Source organism: Schistocerca serialis, chromosome 7 (assembly GCF_023864345.2).
Source record: "Schistocerca serialis cubense isolate TAMUIC-IGC-003099 chromosome 7, iqSchSeri2.2, whole genome shotgun sequence".
NCBI classification, from domain to species: domain Eukaryota; kingdom Metazoa; phylum Arthropoda; class Insecta; order Orthoptera; family Acrididae; genus Schistocerca; species Schistocerca serialis.
Window position 1 is genome coordinate 275,634,117 of NC_064644.1, and position 27,805 is coordinate 275,661,921.

General features: G+C 39.4%; 1 protein-coding gene across 2 annotated transcripts in view; it reads right to left on the reverse strand.

The window, feature by feature from the left end:
* The window catches only part of LOC126412117 (3'-5' RNA helicase YTHDC2-like), a 345,826-nt gene that overhangs the window by 233,040 nt on the left and 84,981 nt on the right, over positions 1–27,805 (reverse strand). For both annotated transcript variants that reach the window (XM_050081554.1, XM_050081552.1), the window contains exons 7-10: positions 18,643–18,697; positions 18,381–18,558; positions 18,024–18,170; positions 3,826–4,007 (exon numbers count right to left, since the gene is read on the reverse strand). In XM_050081554.1, the coding sequence (XP_049937511.1) occupies positions 3,826–4,007; positions 18,024–18,170; positions 18,381–18,558; positions 18,643–18,697 (562 nt within the window). The remainder of the gene's footprint in view (positions 1–3,825; positions 4,008–18,023; positions 18,171–18,380; positions 18,559–18,642; positions 18,698–27,805) is intronic.

Sequence of the window (27,805 nt, forward strand, 5' to 3'; positions counted from 1 at the left end):
CAAGATCATCTGACAATATGCACTGCAGATGTGCCTCCTTGTGGTCACTCACAGTAAACAAAACCAACTGGTAACTACTATTTACAAGTTTTGGCTCACATCAGTACTCAATATATCTGAGTGATGCCTTCTTCGAGAGAACTAGCATAGCTATATACACCCAAACAGTGGAAATGATTCCCACACAACCAATTCGGCCTCTAGGCAATTATGAACAGCAGTACAAACTCTAGCACTGTGCCACTGGAAGGAGGTTCCCAACAGAACATTTGGAATGAAACCTGGATCAATGGCATCAGGATTTTTCTGGTACTTGATGATCATCATAGAAGAGTGTGCATTTGGCCAGGTACCAGTGCACATATCAGGGTCAGGTTCGGCACAGAAGTGCGTTACTCATGTTTTGGGTCAATATTATTTATAGATGTCAATATAATCTACTCCCACATACTGGTTACCTATCTTGAGCCACATTCCACCTCCTGCTATCAGACGGAAAAGCATGCTACTGGGTGAATACTTGAAGATTGCTGATAACGCCAACCTTCCAATATGGAACAATATATTCCCTGAAGAGTGAAAACGGCTAAGATCAAGACATATGACTCTCATCACAGGCAGGTCTCTCATGGGAGCTTAATTCAATATCACTAATGAATGGAAAAGCTGCTGGCAATGAATCTGTCCTCCACAATCTTCATCACCATCGTGTGATTGTGGTGCAGAACAACAGTTGCCCAAGGTGCACCAACATGTCCCGCATATGCCTACAAGGATCCTTTTGAAGATTTTCTGACAGCAACAAATGTTGTCATTAAATACATAAAAGACCTCAATATCTGTACGTAGTTGTTTTCATTTGTGTTATTTTATGCTGGAGAGCTGTGATTAAACGTTGATGTGAAGTAGTTTTGTAATCTTTGTACATGTATCGTCATACAATAAATAAATAAATAAATAAATAGTTTGTTGTTTTAGTCCTGTGTGTGGCTGTTATTCTTCGCATGTATCCTTGACTGTTCTGATAGTCTGCCCCTCTTAAGACACGGCACACCACATGGAATGCAATATACACTAGGGTTTTGGAGACATAGATTGTCTTTAACATTGTTGAAGGGAGCAAAATACACTCAATGCCATGTTTCTGTAGGAGTCTACAGATCTTTTCCAGATACTGGCTCAGCATGAGGTCTAAAGGCAATTCTTCTTGGCTTTTCATCCTCTGTCTCAGACTCAACTTCTTTCCCAGGCATTCTTGATTTTGACTGCAACACCAGGTCAGTCTAACGATCCAAGTACTCATTCCTTTGGAACACTAGTCGTCGGTGTTGTAATCCTTCAATAAGACTCTCCATATGTGATAGTGATCGAGCTCTAAGGAGCAGAGTCTTTGACATCAAACTTCTTTGTAAAGGATGGTGATGACTAAAGGCATGGAAATAGAGGTGAGTTTGTGTAGATTTTATACATACATTATGAGCCATTGTTCTGTTAACTAAGACATCATGGAAAGGCAACTGTCCCTCTTCTTCCAGTTCCATCACAAATTTTATATTACAATGAATGGATTTAAGTGTTCCAGGAATTCTTCAAGTTTTCCCATTTCATGTGGCCACACCACAAACGTATCATCTACATACCAGTAGAAATATTTTTGTTTCAATATGGCAGATTTTGGTGCCTTTGTTTCCTATTACATAACAAAAATATGATTTACTAAAAATTACATATTGCACAAGGCATACTTATGAAAGATCACTGTATTATTTCACAAAACATATTTTGTTCTGCAGATATGTGATAAAAATTTACTGCAAGTATGCTCAAGGTTTGCAATTGAGTAATGATGCAGAACAACAACTTCTGATTGTCATGTATAATGCTACTCCTGGAAACTCTCACTTTTGAAATTCAAAACTTCTAATGACGAACTAGCAATGAGTACAACATACATGGGTTCCCATACATGCATGCATTCTACCTTGTGCCCCAGGATAAACAAATCATTGCACAATCATCTGTCAGTGGTCACTCACGACAAATTCAGAGTAATCATTCTTGGGGATGTTTCCATGAAGAATGGAACAGTTTGTAATGTCCTGTGAACAGGATGTCATAAGACTTTGTGCTGTAAGTCAGCAGAGCAGTCAGGATCAGAAAAGCAAAATGTACAATATTAGTCGATCAGATTACGGTCAGATTGTGGGTGTCCTTTCTATGGGTCACACCATCTCCACGGTCAAGCAGGCACAGGGCTTTTCATGTCCTACAGTATCAACAACGTTCTGTGAGTATATTGAGTCAGGAAAAAAATCCACCACCAGGTTCAGCTGCAGCAGGCATCAGCATATTGATGTTAGTCTGGATGCCTGAAGCATGGAAAAGTTTCACCCAGCCACTGGTAAGTTGCAGTACGTGTTAGTACATGGCAAGGGCTAGCTACAAAGTATGCTGAAAAACACACAATGCGATGAATCCTACTTGCCATTAGGGGATTTTCAGGTATGTGTTTCAGGTCCCATCATATGAAGATTGTTTACAGGGGATGAAATGGGCCCATCTAATATGTCTGTCATCGTCTCTCATTCACGAGTAATAAAAACATGCTGTCTGATCATGTGTAGGTTGAGCATTCATGAATCAGGAATGCTCCCCAACATTTTCAGGGTCTTCTTGAGTCCATGCTATAAAGCATCACTCCCATCATTAGGGTACAATTTGCTACTACACACTACTAGATGAAGTGCCATTAATTTGATTGTCTATGAAGGTAATTTCATTTCATTCCCAAGAAACTGCATTTCAAGACAGATAAAAATCTCTGCTTAAGGCTAATCCAGCGCAAACTTCAACAAGAAGCAATGAGAAGCCTCATATGTGCAAAAACTGAAAACTATCTATATAAATAAAAATGTAAATGTTTGTTTCTTCAAAATCATGTATCTCCAAAAGTTCTTCACCAAGGGCTTTGGAATTTTGACACAATGCAACATTCGAATAGATGTGTATTTTTATACAATATATAGGTAATATATAAATGTATATATAAATATTTTAGGGGAAATCTATTTAAAAATGTACATGTTTGTTTCTTCAATATCCTAAATCTCTGCCATTTCTTCACTGATTGCTTCGAAATTTTACATTTGAATAAGCCTGTTTTTATGTACCTATTTTTAAGCATATATAATACATAAATAAATATGTAATTTGTAGAGGGCAAACATTATTACCGGAAACCTCGAAAAGTTCTTGACCGATTTACTTCAAATTCTTATACAGTACTCTAATCAACATTTGGACAGACATAAGTTATATATAATGAGAGTGAAATGTTGTTAGCAAACAGGGAAGTTGTATTTACAGCTTATGATTAGAATACTACTACTAAAGAAAGTGAATTAGCAATAACAATAAACAAAGCTCAAGGTCAGAGAGGGTGAAGAGGAGAGAAACAACAGAGGGGTCCACGGAAATGCACATAGGAAGTAGAAGGGAGGAGATGGACAGAGAGAGGGGGCAGGAGGAAATGAAGACACATGGGAGGAGAAGATGGACATAAAAAGGGGGAGGGGGAGGTGATAGACAGAGAAAGAGAGAGAGAGAGAGAGAGAGAGAGAGAGAGAGAGAGAGAGAGAGAGCACAAAGACATGAATAGAGTGGAGGAGGGAACATTAAAGTTATTGAGAAAATATTCCAATAAGTATCTTTTGCATAGTTCATATTTCAGTCCTTCACAATATACTTTTTACAAGTCTTGGAGCAATTCAGCCATTTATACCAAAGTTGGGATATTTCACAAATGCTAAAGTATATATTACTTACATGTAAGCCTCCAGCAATTCAACCATTGCTGGCTGGTTAAGATTGTGTGCCCAATCTAAAGCTGTCCAATCATTAGATGAGCGCAAGCAAACATTCGCTCCAAGGCTGAGCAACTGTTCTGCTGTATTAAGACAACCACGACCTGCAGCCACCATCAGTGGACTCACTCCTGTTTCAGAATGCTGTTATAGAAAAACAGACAGAATGCTAGAGCCAAACACTTGGATTATGGTTATGTGCTTGCAACCATATGTCCACAAGTAGACAATTAACAGAGGTAGAGAACATAACATAAATCAAAACTTTCAACTTCTAGTAATCTTAAGGAAACTGGTTTTAGATTTCTAGCAAATGCTATGGACACACAATTGTTTAAATCACTGCAACCAAGGATGATGTTATATTCAAATAACACTTAACTTATATTCAAGGGACATTTCAAAAGATATTTTAGGACAGAATAGAAGAAAATAATTTATTTTACAAAATTCTTTTACAGGCCTTCAATATAATCTCCATTCTGGCTTAAGACAGCTTCCCAACATTTTGGCAACTTGTGCATTCCATATACGGCACCTTCACTGTTGAGTTGTCTACTCGTGTCAGTTGCATTGGAAGCTTCATTAGTTGTACCAAAACGTTTTCCACGGATTTGTTCCTTCAATTTGGGAAACAAAATCAAAATCTGCTGGGCTCATATCAGGACTGAATGATAGGTGGGGAAATATACTGTCTTGCATTGTCGTGCAAAATGAGTACACCAGCTGCAAGCATGTCAGGCCTTCTTTGATGAATTTTCAGGCACAAGACATTTTCAGAAACATCTTGTAGTACACACCCATTACGATGTTCCCCGGGGCACTCTTATTTGTAGCTATGAGCCCGTTCATGTTATATGCAAAGATCATCATCAGTTTCACCTTCGACTGTTTGCGGCACAATTTTTTCAGGTGTGTAGTGCCGGAATTTTTCCATTTAACAGCTGAGACTTCAGTTCTGGCTCCAAATCTCGTATCCAGGTTTCACATCAAGTGCAACAATCCTTTTAAGAAACTGTTCTTGTTCTGTTTGGTAACATGAAGCAATTCTTCTCCGATTCTTTTGCGACCCGCTTTCTGCTCTTCACTCGGATCATGCAGAACCCATCTGGAAGAAATTTTTCTCATCTTTAACTTTTCTATTAAGATTCTGTAAACTGAAATGACAATCTGGCTTCATATGCAATTTCCTCATTTTTTGTTGATCCTCTCTCAAAACGTCATTAACAATAACCTGAGAGGTGTAATTTGTTGCCGTTGGTAGCCTTCCACTTCTTGGGTTCATTGGAACAAGCAGACCCCCACGATAATGTGCTACTAATCACTACACTATTCTCACACCTCTCTCAAAGTGTCGCATATTTCTGTTGGTTTTTTTCCATGTACTGATGGAATTTTGATGTAGGAACAATGGTCACTATGTGTAATCCAACCTGACCTGCTTTTAGTTTCCATTTTAAACCTGCAACACATATATGACTGTCAGGCTTAAAGTCTCACTCACAGACGACATGAATTTCAACTTGATCGTACCACCGTAACGGTCGCAAAAGTGCAGTGTGCAGGACTTTTGAAATGACACACGTACAAGGGTGGAAATATCTGTTGGAAGCTGTATTAAAGAACCTGAAAGACACAACATTAAAACACAAATATTAAAAAAAAAAGATATGGCTCTGTTATATCAATATCAAAAGATTGAACTGAACATGTGTAAGTTCTCATTCAATTACAAACAGGCACACGAAAAGGAACAATAACTTTGCTAGCTATTGGATAAATCTTTTAATGAGCCAGAGCAGCGTTTCCAAAGTCATAGGCTGCAACCCACTTGTGGGCCGTGGACAATTCAAGCTGGTTGTGTGTCCAAGACAAAAATTATTGTGAGCTTCAGGGTTTTCTCTCATCAGTCATCATGGTCAGCAAGAACAGAAGTTGAAATGCTACCAGTAATTTTGTTTTCTTTTTTTGTTGAAAATGACTGATATCATCTGCCACCAGGTGACTGGAAGCCTGCACCCCTACAGATCGTGCTACAGGGCTGGCACATGACTGGCTGCTAATAGTGTAAACACATAACATGCCACAATCCAATTGTAATTTGTTGAGTTGGTAGTTTCTCAGACACCACTGTCCATAAGAATGGCTGGCTTGAATTTTGATCTTTTAATACCCTGACACAAGAAGGAAGGAGGGGTGGTTGGTAGTTTAAGTCCCATCCATGGCTAAAATTATGACAGATGGAGCTTTGCTTGGATTTCTTACTGCTGGTGGGGAAGAAAGCAACCATTTCGGCATCTGCATGGAGTGACCAGGGTGACCGCAGACAGCTGACATCTGGATGGCTGACCCAAGAATTGAAGTGGGTGTCTTGAACGCAAGTTGAGAGTGTTAGCTAATACACCGTGGTGGTATTGCTGAATTACTATTCCTTGAGACACTTGATAGACCTGTCAGCAAAATACCAATGTGAACGACCCTTTTCAACTCAACTTGTTTTTGAAGAATATGTACAGGAATAGCTGAATGTAGATAGTGCTCTGAGGCTAAAATTAACCATTTTAATCCAGATATTGATTCTTTCATCAGTGACAAAAAATTTCAAAAATTACATTGAGTTCTTTTTAATACCGACCATATAATTTTGAGTTTTCATATATTTGTGGCAGCTAAGTAAATACAATAAAAACCTTTTCTTTATAAAGAAAAGTAAATATTTTTCAATCCTTCTAGAACAGTATGTTTTATAATTAGGTCTCTCTCTCTCTCTCTCTCTCTCTCTATCACACACACACACACACACACACACACACACACACACACTTGTCAGGTAGGGTGAGCAGAGGGAGAAAGAGGCAGGAAGCATGAGTAGGGTTTGGGAAGGGTTTGCTGGTGTCTCAGAGGGTGTCTGCAGATGTAGCAGATTGGAATGTGGGAAGGCGAGGCAGCAGATGCAGGAGCTAAGAATGCAATATATGGGCACGAGAACAGTGAGTTCATGTGGTGCACGATGACAATGACGTGGAGGTGAGGCTTGGAAGAGAGTGACTGGACAAACGAAGGGGAACTTTTGGGTAGAGGGTTTGGGAGCAGCGAGTTAGCCAAGATTGAGGCCAGGAGGATTAAAGGAGCAAAGAATATGTTGCACAGATAACTCCAACTACCATCTGTGTAGTTCAGAAAAGCTGGTGCTGGAGGGAATTACCCAGATGGCATGGGTTGTGAAGCAGCCAATGAACTCTAGTATATTGTGCTCAGCAGCATGTTGTGCCACTGGGGGGTCAACTCTGTTCTTGGCCGTAGCTTAGTGATGGCCATTCATTCTGGTGTACAGCTAGTTGGTAGTCATGCTCATATAAAATGCTGCACAGAAACTGCAGCAGAGTTGGCATATGACATGGCTGCTTTCAAAAGTGGCCGTGCTTCTGATGAAATAAAATAAGGCTGTGACAGGATTATTATCCATTTCATAATGACTGGTCCCCTCACTCTGAGCTCATATTCTGGTTACACTGTATGACGAAAATCCACGTGTTGTATCTAGATGGAATTGTGAAAATAACTACTTTTATTTAGTGTAGGAATATACGCAGTAGTATTTAAGATTAAATCTGCTTTTTCCAAGCAATTTTTGGCAAGTGTCAACTCTGAGGAATCACAGAAGGCAGACTGTAATTAGGAGAAAAATTTCTTTGCACAGTTAAAAGGTTCAACCTCTCTCTATTTGAAGGCGGGCTTTCATAATTTTCTGATTAGTCATTTCATTGCTATAATGTCACCTGCAGGGTGGTGAAATTAAGCTTATCACTGCAGCTAATGTGGCAGAGAAAACATGAGTATAAAGCTTGAACATTTTTTGGTTACATTATACATCATTAGTAATAAATACTGCTCATGTTGTCAGTTACGAATGTGTAAGGCAACTGCTTTAGTAGGTGTAATCCATGTAAGGCTTTGGTGGATTGTAGTTGTCATAGCTGAGCACTGGCACTGTTTTAATGGATGACAAGAGCCTATTCACTAGCAAAGAATGGTAACTTCATACTCGCATACCAATACAGCACTGGCTCATTCAGTTGTTGTTGTGAGGAGACGGGGAAATTGCAAGTGAACTCACGATATGCAAGCAGCTCTCAATAAATGAAAACGAAACATGTTGCATATTTTAATAGTAAATGAAAAATTCATTAGCTCTAATATATTTTGCAGGAAAGAACGATGAATCAAATAAAGCCTACCTCAATCACTTCGGCTGACGACTGAGGTCTCACTTCTGCTATTCAGTCTACTTGGGTTAGAAACAGTTCTATTGCTATGTCAAAACTACAGGCTCTTCATACATACCTGTTTTCAAGTTTTTGAGCATGACTCACTCAATTCCTCCAGAAACTTTCAAGAACATCTTTCACTGTGGAGAGATACATCTGTAAAATAATATTTACCTTAAAATTCTTATCCTTCTTTGCTGCCTTGTTCATGATATAGGCCAAATAAGCTCACAGTAGTTTAATTTTCTTATCCACTGAGTGCAATATGTTTTCCAGATGGTGTTACTGTGAAGTAAAGTGCAGCTGCCCATTTTCCAGTAGGCCTGTTTCAGTAAATTCCTCATAGGATGTGGCGTTAGATGGAAGCTCTACATTATTGCTTTCCATCCACTCAATAATAGAAACCTTTCTCCATTTCATAGATGGATTTTGTGATAATGGAATTATTATTGTGTGATACACTGCCTGATCTATAACATTTGCAGATACATTTGACTATTTTTTGAGAGCACTCCTAAATCACTCTTTGTAGTTTCTTGCATTCACAACTTTGTTCCCAATGTGGCACATTGGAAAACGGAAACGAAGTCCCATGCTTCTTGACAGAGCGTAGGGGAATGATGTGGGACACCCGCACTGCCGTACTAGGCAAGGTCCTAATGGAGGTGGTTTGCCATTGCCTTCCTCCAACAGTAATAGGGATGAATGATGATGATGAAGACGGCACAACAGCACCCAGTCATCTTGGACAGGTGAAAATCCCTGACCCCACCGGGAATCGAACCCAGGACTCCATGCTCAGGAAGCGAGAATGCTCCCGCGAGACCACAAGCGGCACATTACAATACTTTTTTCCAGAACTTGACAGTGTTTGTATTCTTCCTTCCCAGCCATTTCAGTCTTTAACACTTCCTATATAATAAGCACATACATTTCATTTTTTGTTCCTCCCTTCCAAATTTTTCTGGTACGATTTGCACCACACAGACTCTCATCAGTGTAGTAAGTGTCATTCTAGTGTTCTGCAAGTGAGTTATTTCCCACAAGAACTCATCTCTTTTTCCTGCTACACAGCCATTTTCCATCAGCATAGGTGTTTTGTGGAAAAATAACTGTGTAGCAGGAAAATGAGATGAGTTCTTGCCGGGAACATGGATCTTGCTGTTGATGGGGATGCTTGCGTGCCTCAGCAACACAGATAGCCGTACTGTAGGTGCAACCATAACAGAGGTGTGTCTGTTGAAAGGTCAGACAAATGTGTAGTTCCTGAAGAGGGGCGGCAACCTTTTCAGTAGTTGCAGGGGCAGTAGTCTGGATGATTGACTGATATGGCCTAGTAACATCAAGGAAAACAGCCTTGCTGTGCTGATACTGCAAACAGCTGAAAGCAAGGGGTAACTTCAGCCATAATTATTCATGAGGGCATGCAACTTTATTGTATAGTTAAATGATGGCATCCTCTTGGGTAAAATATTCCAGAGGTAAAATTGTCCCCAATTTGGATCCCTGGGTGGGGACTAATCACGAGGACGTCGTTATTAGGAGAAACAAAACTGGCGTTCCACGGATCGGAGCATGGAATGTCAGGTCCCTTAATCGGGCACTGTTAGAAAATTTAAAAAGGGATAGGTTAAAGTTAGATATAGTGGGGATCAGTGAAGTTCGTTGACAGGAGGAACAAGACTTTTTGTCAGATGAATAAAGGGTTACAAATACAAAATCAAATAACGATAATGCAGGAGTAGGTTTAATAATGAATAAAAAAATAGGAACATGGATAAGCTACTACAAACAGCATAGTGTATGCATTATTATAGCCAAGACAGACATTAAGCCCATGCCTACCACAGTAGTACTGGTTCTGCAGATGAAGAAGAGATTGAAGAAATGCATAATGCGATAAAATAAATTATTCAGATAGTCACGGTAGACAAAAATTTAATAGTCATGGAGGACTGGAAAGCGATAGTAGGAAATGGAAGAGAAGAAAAAGTAGTAGATGAATGTGGAATGGGGGTAAGGAATGAAAGAGGAAGCTGACTGGTAGAATTTTGCACAGAGCACAACTTAATCACAGCTAACATTTGGTTTAAGAATCATGAAAGAAGGTTGTATACATGGAAGAGGCCTGGAGACACTGGAACGTTTCAGATAGTTTATATAATGGTAAGACAGAGACTTAGGAATCAGGTTTTAAATTGTAACACATTTCCAGGGGCACATGTGGACTCTGACCACACTTAATTGGTTATGAACTGTAGATGAAAACTGAGGAAACTGCAGAAAGGTAGGAATTTAAGAAGATGGGGTCTGGATAAACTGAAAGAACCAGAGGTTGTAGAGAGTTTCAGAGAGAGCATTAGGGAACAATTGACAAGAACAGGGGAAAGAAATACAAAAGAAGAAGAATGGGTAGCTTTGTGAGATGAAATAGTGAAGGCAGCAAAGGATCAATTAGGTAAGAAGATGAGGACTAGTAGAAATCCTTGGGTAACAAAAGAGATATTGAAATTAATTGATGAAAGGAGAAGATATAAAAATGCAGTAAATGAACCAGGCAAAAAGGAATACAAAGTCTCAAAAATGAGATTGACAGGAGGTGCAAAATGGATAAGCAGGGATGGCTAGAGGACAAATGAAAGGATGTAGAAGCATATATCACTAGGGGTAAGATAGATACTACCTACAGGAAAACTAAAGAGACCTTTGGAGAAAAGAGAACCACCTGTATGAATATCAAGAGCTCAGATGGAAAGCCAGTCCGAAGCAAAGAAGGAAAAGCAGAAAGGTGGAAGGAATATTTAGAGGGTCTGTAGAAGGACGATGTACTTGAGGGCAATATTATGGAAATGGAAGAGGATGTAGATGAAGATAGCCTGCCATGACAAAATTTTTCCATTTTGTGAGCAAGATGTATGACACAGGTGAAATACCCTCAAGATTTCCAGAAGAATCTAATAATTCCAGTCCCAAAGAAAACAGGTGTCAACATGTGTGAAAATTACCAACTATCAGTTTAATAAGTCATTGTTGTAAAATACTAACACGAATTCTTTGCAGACAAATGGAAAAACTGGTAGAAGCCAACCTCAGGGAAGATCAGTTTCGATTCTATGGAAATGTTGGAACACATGAGGCAATATTGACCCTACAAATTTATAAAATAAATAAATAAAAAGATGGGTTAAGGAAAGGCAAACCTACGTTTCTAGCATTTGTAGACTTAGAAAAAGGTTTTGACAATGTTGAATGGAATACTCCCTTAAAATTCTGAAGGTGGCAGGGGTAAAATACAGGGAGCAAAAGGCTATTTACAATTTGTACAGAAAACAAATGGCAGTTATAAGAGTAGAGGGGCATGAATGAGAAGCAGTGATTGAGAAAGGAGTGAGAGAGTGTCGTAGACTATCCCCAATGTTATTCGATCTGTAGATTGAGCAAGCAGTAAAGGAAATGAGAGAAATATTTGGAGTAGGAATTAAAATTCATGTAGAAGAAATAAAACTTTGCTAGGTATGCTGACGACATTGTAATTCTGTCAGAGACAGCAAAGGACCTGGAAGAACAGTTGAATGGAATGGACAGTGTCTTGAAAGTAGGATATAAGATGAACATCATTAAAAGCAAAACAAAGATAATGGAATGTATTCGAATTAAATCAGATGATGCTGAGGGAACTAGATTAGGAAATGAGACGATTAAAGTAGTAAATGAGTGTTGCAATATGGGAAGAAAAATAAGTGATTGTTGTTGAAATAGAGAGTATATAAAGTGTAGACTGGCTATGGCAAGGAAAGCGTTTCTGAAGTAGAGAAATTTGTTAACATTGAGTATAGATTTAAGTGTCAGGAAGCCTTTTCTGGAAGTATTTGTATGGAATGTAGCTATGTATGGAAGTGAAACACGGATGATAAATAATTTAGACAAGGAGAGAATAGAAGCTTTCGAAATGTGGTGCTACAGAAGAATGCTGAAGATCAGATGGATAGATCGTGTAACTAATGAGAAAGTACTGAATAGAATTAGAGGGCGAAGAAATTTGTGGCACCACTTGACCAAAAGAAGGGATCAGTTGGTAGGACATATTTTGAGACATCAAGGGATCACCAATTTACCACTGGATGGAAGCATGGAGGATAAAATTCGTAGAGGGTGAACAAGAGATGAATACACTAAGCAGATTCAGAGGGATGTAGGTTGCAGTAATTACTCAGAGGTGACGAGGCTTGTACAGGATGCTGTAGCATGGAGAGCTGCACTAAACAAGTCTCTGGACTTAAGACCACAACAGGTTTTTGTAGCACTTTTTGTATCTGAAGCCCAATTTCCAAATAGCATGTCAAAAGGGTTGTTATCGTCATATTGGGATAGTCTATCACTTTGGTCTTCAACTTTTACTATACAAATACTACTGCTGGAAGTCATGGATTTTCCTTCTTATGACTCCCTGCGTAAATTCATCCATACAAGCTTCTCTATATTCTCTCAAAATTTGTCTCACTGTACTTTCACTAATACTGACACATTCATAAGCTCTGTTCTCTACACTGATACAGAACTCCTTGTGTCCTGCCCCCCCCCCCCCCCCCCAATTCCCTTCTAAGTACTAAGTAAACATGAAAACTGCTTACCATGCACTTTTCACAACTTTACGAAAAAAGGCGCTGTTTCAGCCAAGTAAAAATGGTTCAAATGGCTCTGAGCACTACGGGACTCAACTTCTGAGGTCATTAGTCCCCTAGAACTTAGAACTAGTTAAACCTAACTAACCTAAGGACATCACAAACATCCATGCCCGAGGCAGGATTCGAACCTGCGACCGTAGCGGTCTTGCGGTTCCAGACTGCAGCGCCTTTAACCGCACGGCCACTTCGGCCGGCAGCCAAGTAAAAGGCAACTAATAATTTCACAAGGACTGTCTCACATGAATACACAAAAGTGAACTGCAGCACAATTGTTTCCTATCTGAAGGAAAGTCCCAATGTAAACATTGCAGCCATGAGTAATTAAATGGAAATACTATGGCAACATAGCATCGGGAGCAGGATGCACACAAAGACACAAAAACAAATACATTAAACAGTTGATATTAGTGCTTTACAAAGATTTACAAACATGGAAACATAACAGCTATGAAAAGCAACAATAGTGCTTGCATTTACACTTATTGTCTTGTTTACACATATCACCATTACACGAAATGTGGATACCTACATCTACATACCTTACAAGAAAATGACTGAACGGTAAAAAATGAAAATTTGCCTGTAAGTAGAGAATGGTTGTATCTTTAAATTGCACAAACAAAATTGTTAATATAATTATGATCTGGCTTTTGTGACTCATCAAAGTCAACACTCACTAAAACATGCTCGAAAATGAACACTTTCTCTGAAACATTGCTGTGTATGTCAACCTCTTTTAAAGTAAAATGAAATATTTATATGTCAAACAAAAATAGATATTTCCACAGTTCCGACATGGTACAATACATCAATCTTCTTCACGCAATGTAGACAAAACAGAAGCTCAAAGTGTAGGAGTCAAGTCATCATGCTCATGTGTCGCATTCCTAACCCACACACTTCCTGCCTCTCCCTCCAACATTTCAATCATCTGTGTGTGTGTGTGTGTGTGTGTGTGTGTGTGTGTGTGTGTGTGTGTGTGTGTGTGTGTGTGTGTGTGCGCGCACGCGCACTTGCACGTGCACGTGCACAAGTGCACACTTGTGCAAAAGTTTTCCTTTTGTGCCTGTCAACGACTCAACACTTCTACTATTCGGAGAGCGGTCTCCTTTAATCCCAAATTATTTACATTCTTCTGGAACATTCATTATATATTTAATCAGTCAATTATCTTTGATGTGCTATTAATAACTCCTCAACTCCATCTACAACATTCCTACTACAATATTTCATTACCATCTTGCAACTTCCTCGTTCTGGTTCAGCCCTCAGTCAATCTCCCCTTAACTGGATCCTTGGTCCTTATTAAGGAATAACTGCTGTAGTTCCTTAGTCTCATTATTCAACATTACCTTCCTTAAGCCAGTATCAGTCTGACTCAATTTCCTGCATGTCATACTTGGACTCAATAATTATTTTAGTACACACTATAATTCTTCATTAAGAGATTGAAAACATGACACAGTCTACCTCAAATTTTAGCATTAAGCAGAAATTTCACAGACATTGATTGGGAGAACATTGAACTTCTTGGAGGGGGGGGGGGGGGGGGGGGGAGAGGAGGGGGGGGGGATGAAAGAAAGACTAAATAAATAAATTCCTGCCTTCCATAAGCAATGTGCACTACCAATGAATTTCTCTATCAGTCTTTTCTTACGCATATAACTCACTGTTTCCAGGCTGTACTTTAAGTTTGTACAATTAATTATAACTTGATGCACTGCATCATGACACAAAAAATTATGAGTCAGGTGCTCATATAGGTATAAGTGACCTTCCTGAAGGAAAAAGTGAAGGGCTGCCCTTTGCCTGCTTCTCTACCATTAGTGACATCTGCTACCACACTGTAGAACTAGACAATTGTGTCAAGGGAAATTTCAATACAGGATGTCCCCAGCAAGACTGAACAAGTTTACAATTGTTGGCAGCCATACAGCAGGCACGCATTAACAAACAAAGAAAAAGAGATGGTACATATTTCCCTAGAAGTGAAAACTTTCAGCACAGAATATCCTGAGCCCACCTCATGTGGACCATCTCCTAACCCCTATTGGTCTGAACTGTTTTTCCAACAGCTAACCAATGGTGACAATATTCAACAGCTAACCAATGGTGCCAACATCTCTCCACCAATGTCTACAACCTTTTCCTGTATTCTTTTTTGTCATATTACATTTTTATCATTTATGTATTTATATTTTTAATAATTATGAACACAAAAACCACAAATCTTTTGGCCACCTTCTTTACCTACATTTTCTCCATTAACACCTTGTTATTCCTTAAAGCTTGGCTTCCAGGTTTGAGAAGTCAGTTATCAAAAGTGCATTATTCATTTGAATGTCTGTTGGAGGTAAGTGTTAACTTTCAAATTATTTCTTCCATCTTGTATGTCTCGTCAATTTGGCTTTAGAATTACTTGGCCTTTATCTCAGCACCTGTAAATCCTTTAAAGCTGTCATCAAACTTAAGGTTGACATGAATGCCACAGTATTTTATGAGATATAGTCTTATTGCAGGTAATTTACCCCTGGCTTCCTTCAACTTCTGAACTGACTTATTCAGTCAGTTATAGGAGCACCTACTGTTCAACATACACTCAAAATTATGATGCACATTTCACGTTGCAGAGGTGAAATAAGTGAAAGTTATACAAGATGTACAGCTTTGCTTCTGCCATTTTTTCCCCAACATTTGAGGCTTTAATGAAACAAATTAGTTACACATGTATCATTCAAAGTATTTTCCATCACTGGCCACTACTTTCTTCCATATTTCTGGTAGTGTATGAATCATGCATCAAAAAAATTGTTTATCTTTTGAAGCGATCCACGAATCAATCCAATTTGTGACTTCTTCATGAGATTGTAAGTGTTGGTCAGCCAGGCCATGTGCCACTGATCTAAATAGGTGATAGTCAGAGGGAGCAATGTCTGGAGAATACGGCAAGTGGGGCAGGACTTCCCATTTTAATGTTTCCAAGTACGTTTTGACATCTTTTGCAACGTGAGGTCGAGCGTTGTTGTGCTGCAAAACCACTTTATGGTGCCTCTCGCTGTATTGCAGCCGTTTGTCTTTTAATGCTCTGCTCAAAAGCATTAATTGCATTCAATAACGAGCACCTGTGATTGTTTCACTTGGTTTTAACACCTCATAGTACACAGCGCTGAGCTGGTCCCACCAAATGCAGAGCATGATCTTGGAGCCATGAATATTCGGTTTGGCTGTCGACGTGGTAGCATGGCTGGGATATCCCCATGATTTTTTGCATTTAGGGTTATCGTAATGAAACCATTTTTCATCCCCGGTCACAATGCGATGCAGAAATCTCTTCCGTTTTTGCCTCTGAAGCAACTGTTCAAAAACACACAAACGCCGTTCAACGTCTCTTGGTTTCAGCTCACACGGGACGCAAGTTCCTTCTTTCTGAATCATGCCCATAGCCTTGAGACATTTTGAAGTGGCTTTCTGTGTCACTCCCACTAATCGTGCCAATTCTTCTTGAGTTTGACGTGAGTCTTCACTCAGCAATGTCCCCAATCCTGCATCTTCGAAAACGTTCTCTCTTCCAGAACTATGCCAGTCTACGAGGTTAAAATCACCGTTTCTGAAGCATTGAAACCAGTCATGACACATTCTTTCACTAATAGCAGCCTTACCATACGTAGTTGAGAGCATTTGATGAGACTCAGCCACTGTTTTCTTCATACTGAAACAAAATAGTAACACCTCCCACAAATGACGAGAATTAGGCTCATAAACTGACATTTTCAATCAAGAACAACTTTATGATTCAGACACAAATCGACTTATGTTTGAATGAGATTATATTGACCGAGGTCGAAGCTAACTGCCTGAAGTCTGCGATCTGTTCTTTTGGCCGCTACTTACCACTGTTGTCACCTATCGACAAACGGTGGAAGCAAAGTTGTACACCTTGTAGATAAAAACCCTATGATGAACATGTATCGAACTCCAGTTATGTGGATCTGTAAACTGACGCTTATAATAACATCACAAATTACTTATATATTGAAAAATGCAGGAAATCAGGTATCAGGAAAATTATCCCTCACAAGTTTAGATGTGTGTATTGGAAATACTGGGAGTCACAGACCAGGAAAGTAAGTATTGGCAGTTCATTGTGATTTTAGTAAGATTCATTTACTCGTAGGTTTTAATATTGTATGACATAATAGATTATGGAACATCTTCATGTATCACAATAGTCACATGTTAGTTTTGTTTAACTTTATGTTCCTTGTGTACCTGAAAGCAACATACACGGATTGTGGCTACATTACCATACTAGATACCTCCAATTTACCATTAAAATTAGCACTTCAAGCCTACAGTTTTTGTGCTTGTGCCTATCCTACTGTCAGTAGTTTAGCTAGACCACCAGTACAGGTATGAAGTGTTTTACTTGCTCTAGTTATGGAATTATCTGTAGAAATATAACTGAAATTTTCAGAAATTATTAACAAAAGGCCTTTCATATCTAACACAAACATATTCATTTAAAATAAACTTTCAATATTGTACACATTGAAGTAATCTTTGAAACAAAGTTTACCAAACAGTCTCTTTCCATCAGTTTCCAGCAGTTAGGTTATGATTCGCAGACTTGTCTGTGCAATTTCCTCTGATGTTTAAATGGCTTGATAAACAGTAAATGCTTTGCGTACTGAAATGTTTAGTAGGCTTCTAAATATTTTCATGTACCATCGCATATTTTTTCTTTAAAGTAGGACAGTTTATACAGCCCCATTTCTTCCGACTTGCTTCTAGTAAGGACTTTAACAGTACATCAGCACAAACGTTCCTACACGTGGCATATGAAGTACCATCAACAGATGGTAGAGTGATAACAGTTTTACCAGCAAGACTACAACTGGAGAGTATGTGATTGGGCTACTGCCAGTGAAGGTAAACATGGTATGCAGGCATAAGCTCATGTTCCTGGCTTGAGGCGTTAAGAGTAAAATCATCGAGCTGTGAGGTTTTTGTCTAATTTCTCATTTTAAAACACACTTTTGTTTTCATAAAAACTTCTGCAATGTATTCTATAAATCATACAACACTTCCTAAAACACTTTTACAGAATATTCACACTGTCTATAAGTTTTTTTAGTAAGGGCTAACCCAAAAGAATACTATCATGAACCTTAGCTGTAACATGTACGCACAATTTAAATGTCCCTCACCTGATAATCTACTGAGACGTTTTCAGATAGCATTAAGTGGAGAAGTTGTGTGAATGAATCCTCTGTGCCATACAGCCAAGCTTCCAAAATACAGCGATCCATCTCTTCGATTAACCATTTTTCTAATTCAGTCTTTTCTGGCAGTGGCTATTTGATAACAAATATAAAAACATTAGTTAAATGAACAATGACTTAATATAACTACTTACTGGTACGTCACATTTTAGTTAGTGATAAATATAAGTAACTCAAAATTTGTTGAACTCAACAAACATGTTTTTTGATGACTAAACTATCTTGAAGCTAACTTTGTGCTCTACATAAATTCCAACTGCCCTGACACTACAATTAATTTACCTCTGTCTGTTGTCCAAGGATTGGAGCAAGAATGGCTCTCCTCTCACTCTTATTAATTTGTTCCTTCAGTGTAGGATCCATAGCAGATTTTGTCCATTTTTCCAACTTCATACTCTGGTCCTTTTTTTTCTCAAGCTCTTTCTTACTTTGCATCATTTTTTTGGTCATGTATTTTGTCCTGAAAAATTATGAACAAGTTTATAAAAGTAGAATGTAGAGCTGAGTTGGATTTTCTTGAGGTTATTCCAAATGAAAATCTTACTGTTTTAGTATATGCTCCAGATAATACTCTTTTACTTCATACAAGCGGCCAGGCACTGTGAAAAATCAAATGGAAGTGAATCAACAAAAATTTCATCCCAAATCAGAAAAATACAATGGTAATCTTAACTACTGTCAAACCGCTACATGAAATACATGATATGTCTTCTTTTAGAACAGCGGAATATCCAGGATGAAATGTGACAATATTATGATATCCAGCTGAACATAATCATGTTCACTAGATGTTGCAAACAAATGAGGCTGTGCTAGATAGACTGGATTGGTTCCTCTGCTGGATACATGCTCTGAATGGCTTGGAGTGGACTTACAAATAAGAGAAAATGAGGAATTTCATACATCAAGTATGTTTTGTCTGCTCCTGGCCCTCAAGATCCAGGTAACTTCTACAATAAACCATAAATATTTTAGATAATCAGATACTGAGGATGTGATCATTACAAGGCAAGCAGCAGCCAAGGTTCTCCTAAGCCTGTATATTAGCATATACTGTGTTGCTGGTATGAGATGCAATAAAAAATTGTTTTGAAGCCATATGTCGGAGTACACTCCCTTGGAATTAAGCAGTTCTATAATACATTTGAGAGTCATCAGTATTCAAGGTAGCAGTCGATTCCATCCCTAGATAAGAGTAGAATTTGGTCTATACAGACAGCAGCACAAGTTCTGCAGTCATGTATACCCAAAATTACTTTGCTGTTCATTGGAAATTAATGTGCAATTGTTGAATAAACTAAAAGGAAGGAAGGAACGTCCCGTTGACAATGACGTCATTGGGGATGGAACACAACCTTGGATTACAGAAGGATGGGGAAAGAAACTGGCCGTGCCCTTTTCAAAGGAACTACCCCACCTGGGCGTTTGCCTTGGACAGTTTAGGGAAATCACAGAAACCTAAATCTGAATAGGTGGATGTGGATTTGAACTATCTTTATCCTGAATGCGAGTTGCAGTGCACTAATCACTGCACCACTTCACTTGGTAACGCTATACCTAATGGATTAATGGAGATTGTTCATAAGAATTTATATGCCTGGCACAGTATAAAGAGTTGGTGTCATACGTCATTCTGCAGGTGCCTATGAATACCTGCACAGCTCTGGTTTTCCGCCGAGAGAAATTGAATGACAGCTGTCTGCTTGGAAAGCACCTCTATTACAGATGCCATTTTAAAGGCTACCTATAGCACCACCACCTTTCAGAATTTCCTCAAATTATACGGGCTGAAGCGGGAGTACTCCATGATGTCCCACCAGAAATTCTGCATTTTTTCCACCGAAATTGCCCAAGAAAATAAATGTGGTGTTTTACTTACTGACCACCCATCGTACATTGTACAAAATGCGTGGGATTGAGGAAAAACAACAACTGAAATACAGAAGTAAAGTACTGGCAGAAGTAAAGCTGTGAGGACCGGGCGTGAGTCGTGCTTCGGTAGCTCAGATGGTAGAGCACTTGCCCGCGAAAGGCAAAGGTCCCGAGTTCGAGTCTCGGTCGGGCACACAGTTTTAATCTGCCAGGAAGTTTCATATCAGCGCACACTCCGCTGCAGAGTGAAAATCTCATTCTGAAAACTGAAATACAGTTCACACACAGTTTCCTGATTTTTATAAATTTTGATACATATATCGATTAACACATTGCCTGCAGCTTGGTCCACCATGTGTCCTGACGCAATTCTTTCCTACCCATTGGCATGAATTTTGTGGACTTCCTGAAATTGCGGAAACATTTATTACATCAAATTCTAAGCTGTAAAGGAAGCAAAGGTATATATTTATTCAGCATGGGAAATAATTCAAATATGCTAATGCTTCTGTTCGGCCTGACGGCAACCTGGTAACATCGAGCAAGTTGGCACAATGGCTAGCACACTAGACTAGCATTTGGGAGCACGATAGTTCAAACCCATGCCCGGCCATCTAGATTTAGGTTTTCTGTGATTCCCCTAAATCACTCCAGCCAAATGCCGGGATGGTTTCTTTGGAACAACATGGCTGATTTCCTTCCACATCCTGCTCTAATCCAATGGGACCTATGACCTAACTGGGACTTCAAAAAATCTAACATACTCTAATTGCTACTCAAGACCTGTGACCAAGAAATTTTATGATTTGGAGTGGATTTTCAATTTCCTTAGTTCCATTAATTACATCGCTTTGTAATCAAAGAAAGCTCAGACAAATTTCCACAGATATTTTTACACAAATTGGTATTCTCAGTTTCACAACTTGAATTAAAGATGCATTGAAACTGAATTAAAGGGGTGCACACAGACTGAGAGCATCGGGAAGTCAAAACTGCTCTCAGAAATCAAACTGAATTATACACACATCTGAGAACTAAGAATTTTTATGAGTACTGCCAGCTGCACAGGTGAAGCATACAATTTCATATGTCCTTTTAGATCTGCAGCCTGCATGTGACTAGGTATATCATAAACTTTTAATAGGTCAGTGTCACACAGATGATAGAAGCATTGGACCTGCAGATACTGAGTTACATTTAATTTTTCAGAAATGAATTAAAAGTCATTACAACCTGCAGATAGTTAATTAGTCATCGTACTGCTAGAAAACCAAGATGAAATCCCAATAGTTTAGAGATGAAAAACAAGAGAAAAAGATATTAAAAGAGATATATTTTATTCCTACTTCTTTGCCCTGATCTTCCACCAAGTTATCTTAAGTGAGAATTGTGGATTATCAATGTAAAAATACATTTTATAATTAAAACTACTGGCAAAGACAAAGTGTGTTTAACACTCAGATCAATATGTTCATATTGAGATTAGTTCTATTAACACAACTGACAATGTGCACTGTCTGTAATATGCAAGAACTTGTTGTAGTTGTCTATAATCATTTCTAGCCAAAAAGGAGAAGACTGTACATGTGGAATTTGCATGGAAGTATAGTTTTAGTAGCTTGAATAACTGTTGAGTTGTTTCAATTACTTATCTGTAACAATTTGGCTCATGGTAATTTAAATGTAAGTGATCTTTCTCCATTCTCCTCCTCAATGTCAGCAACACAAATTTCAAGATTTATTCACAAAGCTCAGGTCTTCAAGAAACAAGACAATTGTGCAATTTTCAGTGGCAAGAATAATGAACAGCAATTCAGAAGTTGATTTGTTTTCTACTCATGAATTCTAACAATGCTTTGCCATAAAAAAATAAGTGATCATAATCACATAAGCCCACTAAGAATGTTATACTTACATTACCTTTTAAATAACTATAACATACAGGAAATCAGTTACAGCAAAGTCCCATCATTCGTCGTCAAAGCAGTAAATGTAAGTAACTGATGGTAAAGGAGTGACTGAAGATGAAATGACTGGCCCCCAAAGGAAACCTAAAAAACAAGGGCATAACTCGGAAAAAACGTAAGTGCCATAAGAACATTCGAATAAACAAATCAAATAAATGTAGTCTAACTTCAAGTAAGAACCATAAAGTAAGAAGCAATGCTGAACATGTACCTTATCCATAGACCCCTCAGGGAGGTAATGTGGCATCAAACTAAGTTTAACTGCAGGAAATGGTGCATGTACAAAGTTACAGAAGGACCAAGTCATGTGTACCAACAAGAAGGATGGAAAGTGGCTGACCAATTTACATCAAGCGAGGGGATGAATATACTGACATCTAAAGGCAATGCGTAAAGAATATGCTACTAGGATTCAATAAATTATTTATTTAAACAAACCAAAATTATACAAAATGTTTCTATGGTGTAAATCCACCTGTGTATTAAATGTTTCATTGGAATTTTTTTTCAATGAGTGACAATTTCCAATTCTTCCAAAATATTAAGTGTATTACCCTTGTCTTCTTGATGTAGCTATTTGAGAATAGAGGCGAGATCCATACCTGAATGCTCAGTTTCCTGTCAGTAGGCATTTAAGGCTGGTTTTGAGCCTGTGTTGTTAATATGCTCCTTAAAGGATATCTCAAAATGTCTACTGGTTTGACGAATGTACCTTGAACTAAACCCATCACATGTATTGCAATATACTCCATGAGATTTACAGCTTTTTTAAACTTGACTCTTCCTTGGGTCTGAACCTCTGGTCATTATTTCTAGGAATGAAGTAGTCTGAAACTATATTTTTAGAACTCTTCTTTTGGAAACATTACTGTAGTACGGTATTCTAAGAGAAAACCTTGCCATTAAGGGACTTGTTGTGCATGGGGGCAAGGGCAATGGAACTCTCAAGCAATCTTCGGACCCCAGAAGGATTACACTTCCCACTATTGTTCTTTAAAACACTCCTATTAATGTTAGTAATAAAGTCAGCCCCATATCAGTTGCTGTGGACCATGAACTGAATTACTCTGAACTCATGCTCACAGGCTTCTGGCGGACACTACGCAGCATTGATCTGAACGGGGCCATTTTGCATTGTATTGGATGGTTTGAAGAATTATACACTCCTGGAAATGGAAAAAAGAACACATTGACACCGGTGTGTCAGACCCACCATACTTGCTCCGGACACTGCGAGAGGGCTGTACAAGCAATGATCACACGCACGGCACAGCGGACACACCAGGAACCGCGGTGTTGGCCGTCGAATGGCGCTAGCTGCGCAGCATTTGTGCACCGCCGCCGTCAGTGTCAGCCAGTTTGCCGTGGCATACGGAGCTCCATCGCAGTCTTTAACACTGGTAGCATGCCACGACAGCGTGGACGTGAACCGTATGTGCAGTTGACGGACTTTGAGCGAGGGCGTATAGTGGGCATGCGGGAGGCCGGGTGGACGTACCGCCGAATTGCTCAACACGTGGGGCGTGAGGTCTCCACAGTACATCGATGTTGTCGCCAGTGGTCGGCGGAAGGTGCACGTGCCCGTCGACCTGGGACTGGACCGCAGCGACGCACGGATGCATGCCAAGACCGTAGGATCCTACGCAGTGCCGTAGGGGACCGCACCGCCACTTCCCAGCAAATTAGGGACACTGTTGCTCCTGGGGTATCGGCGAGGACCATTCGCAACCGTCTCCATGAAGCTGGGCTACGGTCCCGCACACCGTTAGGCCGTCTTCCGCTCACGCCCCAACATCGTGCAGCCCGCCTCCAGTGGTGTCGCGACAGGCGTGAATGGAGGGACGAATGGAGACGTGTCGTCTTCAGCGATGAGAGTCGCTTCTGCCTTGGTGCCAATGATGGTCGTATGCGTGTTTGGCGCCGTGCAGGTGAGCGCCACAATCAGGACTGCATACGACCGAGGCACACAGGGCCAACACCCGGCATCATGGCGTGGGGAGCGATCTCCTACACTGGCCGTACATCACTGGTGATCGTCGAGGGGACACTGAATAGTGCACGGTACATCCAAACCGTCATCGAACCCATCGTTCTACCATTCCTAGACCAGCAAGGGAACTTGCTGTTCCAACAGGACAATGCACGTCCGCATGTATCCCGTGCCACCCAACGTGCTCTAGAAGGTGTAAGTCAACTACCCTGGCCAACAAGATCTCCGGATCTGTCCCCCATTGAGCATGTTTGGGACTGGATGAAGCGTCGTCTCACGCGGTCTGCACGTCCAGCACGAACGCTGGTCCAACTGAGGCGCCAGGTGGAAATGGCATGGCAAGCCGTTCCATAGGACTACATCCAGCATCTCTACGATCGTCTCCATGGGAGAATAGCAGCCTGAATTGCTGCGAAAGGTGGATATACACTGTACTAGTGCCGACATTGTGCATGCTCTGTTGCCTGTGTCTATGTGCCTGTGGTTCTGTCAGTGTGATCATGTGATGTATCTGACCCCAGGAATGTGTCAATAAAGTTTCCCCTTCCTGGGACAATGAATTCACGGTGTTCTTATTTCAATTTCCAGGAGTGTAAATTACCATGCCTGAAGTTGTAGGTTTTCTATAAATATCATAACTAATAGTGTTCTCTTGAAGCATAATAAACAGATCTAAGACAAGCAGAGATCGATTAATGTTCTGTTTCACAGTAAACTGGATGTTATCATTCAAGCTATTTAGCTCAAGGAGAAGTCTGTTACAATCTTTACATGAGCTGCTATTCAATAAGATAATATCGCCTATGTATCGGAACCATAAATCCATCTTGTCGGAGTATATAGTTAGATCCTCCATGGTACAGTGCTCGAAATTCGTTATGAACAGGTTTGTCAAACAGTAGGAAAGTGGAGAAACCCATGGCTAACCCCTGTCTTGGCACAGACGCACACACACTACAAATTTAAAATAAATGAAACTTAACGCCAACTTCAACAGCTGTAAAACATGATATATTTCTTCTGGGAGTGGGAGGAAAGGGCTTGCACTGTGCCTTCTAAGGTCCTTATAATTATATCCTGTACCTGATCCATAGGAATACCTGTGTCCATGTTGTTCACAACCACAAAAAGAGTGGATGTGTTAGGAGGACAGGCTAAATTAGAAGGCTTACTAATAACTTCCTTTCTGTTATATTTACACTTTTTTTGAGGGGGGGGGAGTCTGAATTCAGAATCTGGACTTAAAAGGTCCCTGACATAACATAAATACAGGTCTATATGTTTCATCACCCAATCAAATTGTTAGCTTCTTATCACCATCAAGTGGAGTATATGTGCTTGATACAACAATGACCGTACCTCACTGGGTTTACAAAATAACATAATGTGTAATGTTGGTCCGAAGACCAAACTATTTGAATGAAACATGTGCTCCAGATAGTAACTGTCACTTTCACAACACTTTACTTAAAGTTCAAGAATTTGAAGAAAGTCCTTTAAAATGAGGGCAACCATAGCCAGAATACTGCTTGTTGAATAAAAAGTCAGCCATATAGCTTGAACGATAACATCCAGTTTACCATTAAACAGAGCGTTAATGGAACTACGCCTTTCTTAAATACGTCTATTACACTTCGAGAGAACACTATCAGTTAGGATATTGATCGAAAACCTACAACTTTTGATCTGGTAGTTCATAGTTCTTCAAATCAAGCAATACAATACGAGATGACAGTTCTCATGGACTGGAGAGTGATTGAATTTTCTCTTGTTGCGGAAAATTGACATGAAGTTCCAAGGCACAATGAGCACAGTTTGTAAGAAAAATTTTGAAGATCTGAAGATGACAGCAAAGTCTGTCAAAACAAGTTGTTGAAAATAAGAAAAAATACAAATATTTATGTGATCTTGGCTTTCGAAAGTTTTTTGTTTTGTTTTTGTTAATACCAAGACTGCATAGTGACCCACTGTCTCCATAATCCTACGAGTGTGAGTTCATCGTAATTCAGTTTCTTCTGGCATAACATTAAGCACCGGCATGTCAGCCAGGAATGTTATAGCAGACAGGGCTGTGAGACGACGACAGCCAATAGTATGCTGATGGACTCCTCTCTAGGATGATACCAAGACAGCACAGGCACCTAGGAGAAGAGAATAATAAGCACCGCGCCACCTGTTCGTGGCTCCAGTCGAAGTCTAGATGGCCCAAGAGTTCTACAGCAGTGACTTATGAACAGTATTATTGGAGTTGTATATACTGAAGAGACTGCTTATGTTTCATGTCGCCCTTTGCTTTCGGCATCCCAGTGTGAATTTCTCAAAGTTAAGTACTGTCCCTTATCTCATTCTAATAAAAATCTATTAATTCGATTTGCTTGAATCGTTGTCTAGAAATCCAAGAAAGCAGGTTTCCTAGGCACTCTACATTAGACGAGGGGGCAGATTTTGTCACTAAAATTAATAGGAATGTTTCACAGAGCAATAATGGGAATCCTGATCTTTCTGGGCCTGGAGATTGCCTGAGTGTTCCATTACCCTTGCCCCCAAATGCAATAAGTCCGTAATAACAAGGTTTATCATAGAATATGATAACGTTTGCAGAAGGATTGGCAAACATTTAAGTTCTAAAAATATAGTTCTGGCCTCCTCCATTGCTGGAAATAAAGCTAGAGGCTCACACACAGGGAAAAGTCGAGATTATAAAGTTATAAATCCCCTGGAACTCACTGAATAACATGTGATATTTTCAGTTTCAAGTTACATACGTCAAACCAGTAGAAACTTTGAGATATGCTTTAAGGAGCATAATACCAACCCAGGCTCCTAAAGAGCCTTAAATACCATGTACAGGAGACTGGACATTCAATCATGCATCTACCCTCTAATCTTCAAATACTGCATCAAGAAAACAAGGGCAATACACTGAATATTTTGGAAGAACTGGAAATATATCACCCACTGCAAACATTTACGGATGAAACACTGAATGCACAGATGGACTTATGCCACAGAAACCTTTCGGGTAATTTTGATTGTTTAAATAAGTAGTTTATTGATCCTAGAAGCACATTTTTTACATACCACCTTTGGATTTCAGTGTATTTATCCCCTTGCTTGTTGGAGTATTAGCTTAGTAACAATTTTTGCCCACTTTCCATCCTTCCTGTTGGTACACACAATTTGTCCCTTCTGTAACTTTGTGCATGAGCCATTTCCTGCATCGTCTCATATTAGCATTCAGCCAGTTTAATTCAGTTTGATGCCATGTTACTTCCCTGAGGGATCTACAGATAAGGTATGTCTACAACCTTGCTTCTTTCTTTCCGGCTCCTACTTAAAGCCAGGCTATGTTTATCTGACTGTTTATTCAGATGTTCTTACAGCATCTATGGTTTTTCCAATTTATTCTGGTTTCCTTAGTTGGTGAGATGACCCCTGTTTTTATAGGTTGCTTTTGGGGCGCAGTCATTTGGACTTCGATCACTGCTTTACAGTGAGTTACTTGCTTTCATTGCTTTGATTATGAACGTTGGGACTTGCCTATAATTTTTTTTCCTGTATACTACAATGATTTAAAAGATCATGTAAGTATGCTATTCTTAGTGGCCTTATGTGATCACAATGATTAATTTTTAATTTTTTCTTTTAAATTGAATATTCTGAGGAATAAATATGTTATTCCTCCAGAGTACAGATCATCTGATAATGCATTTTAGGAATGCAAAACTGGCCTTGGCTGTTCAATGAAGGACTTTAACAGCCTGAACGGAAGTCCTTTTATTCAACATACACAAAGTTGAAGAACTACAGTACTTTCTCATTCAGTTAAACATCGGGGAAGAGGGTTTATACGGACAATTTATCTGCATAGGTCAAAG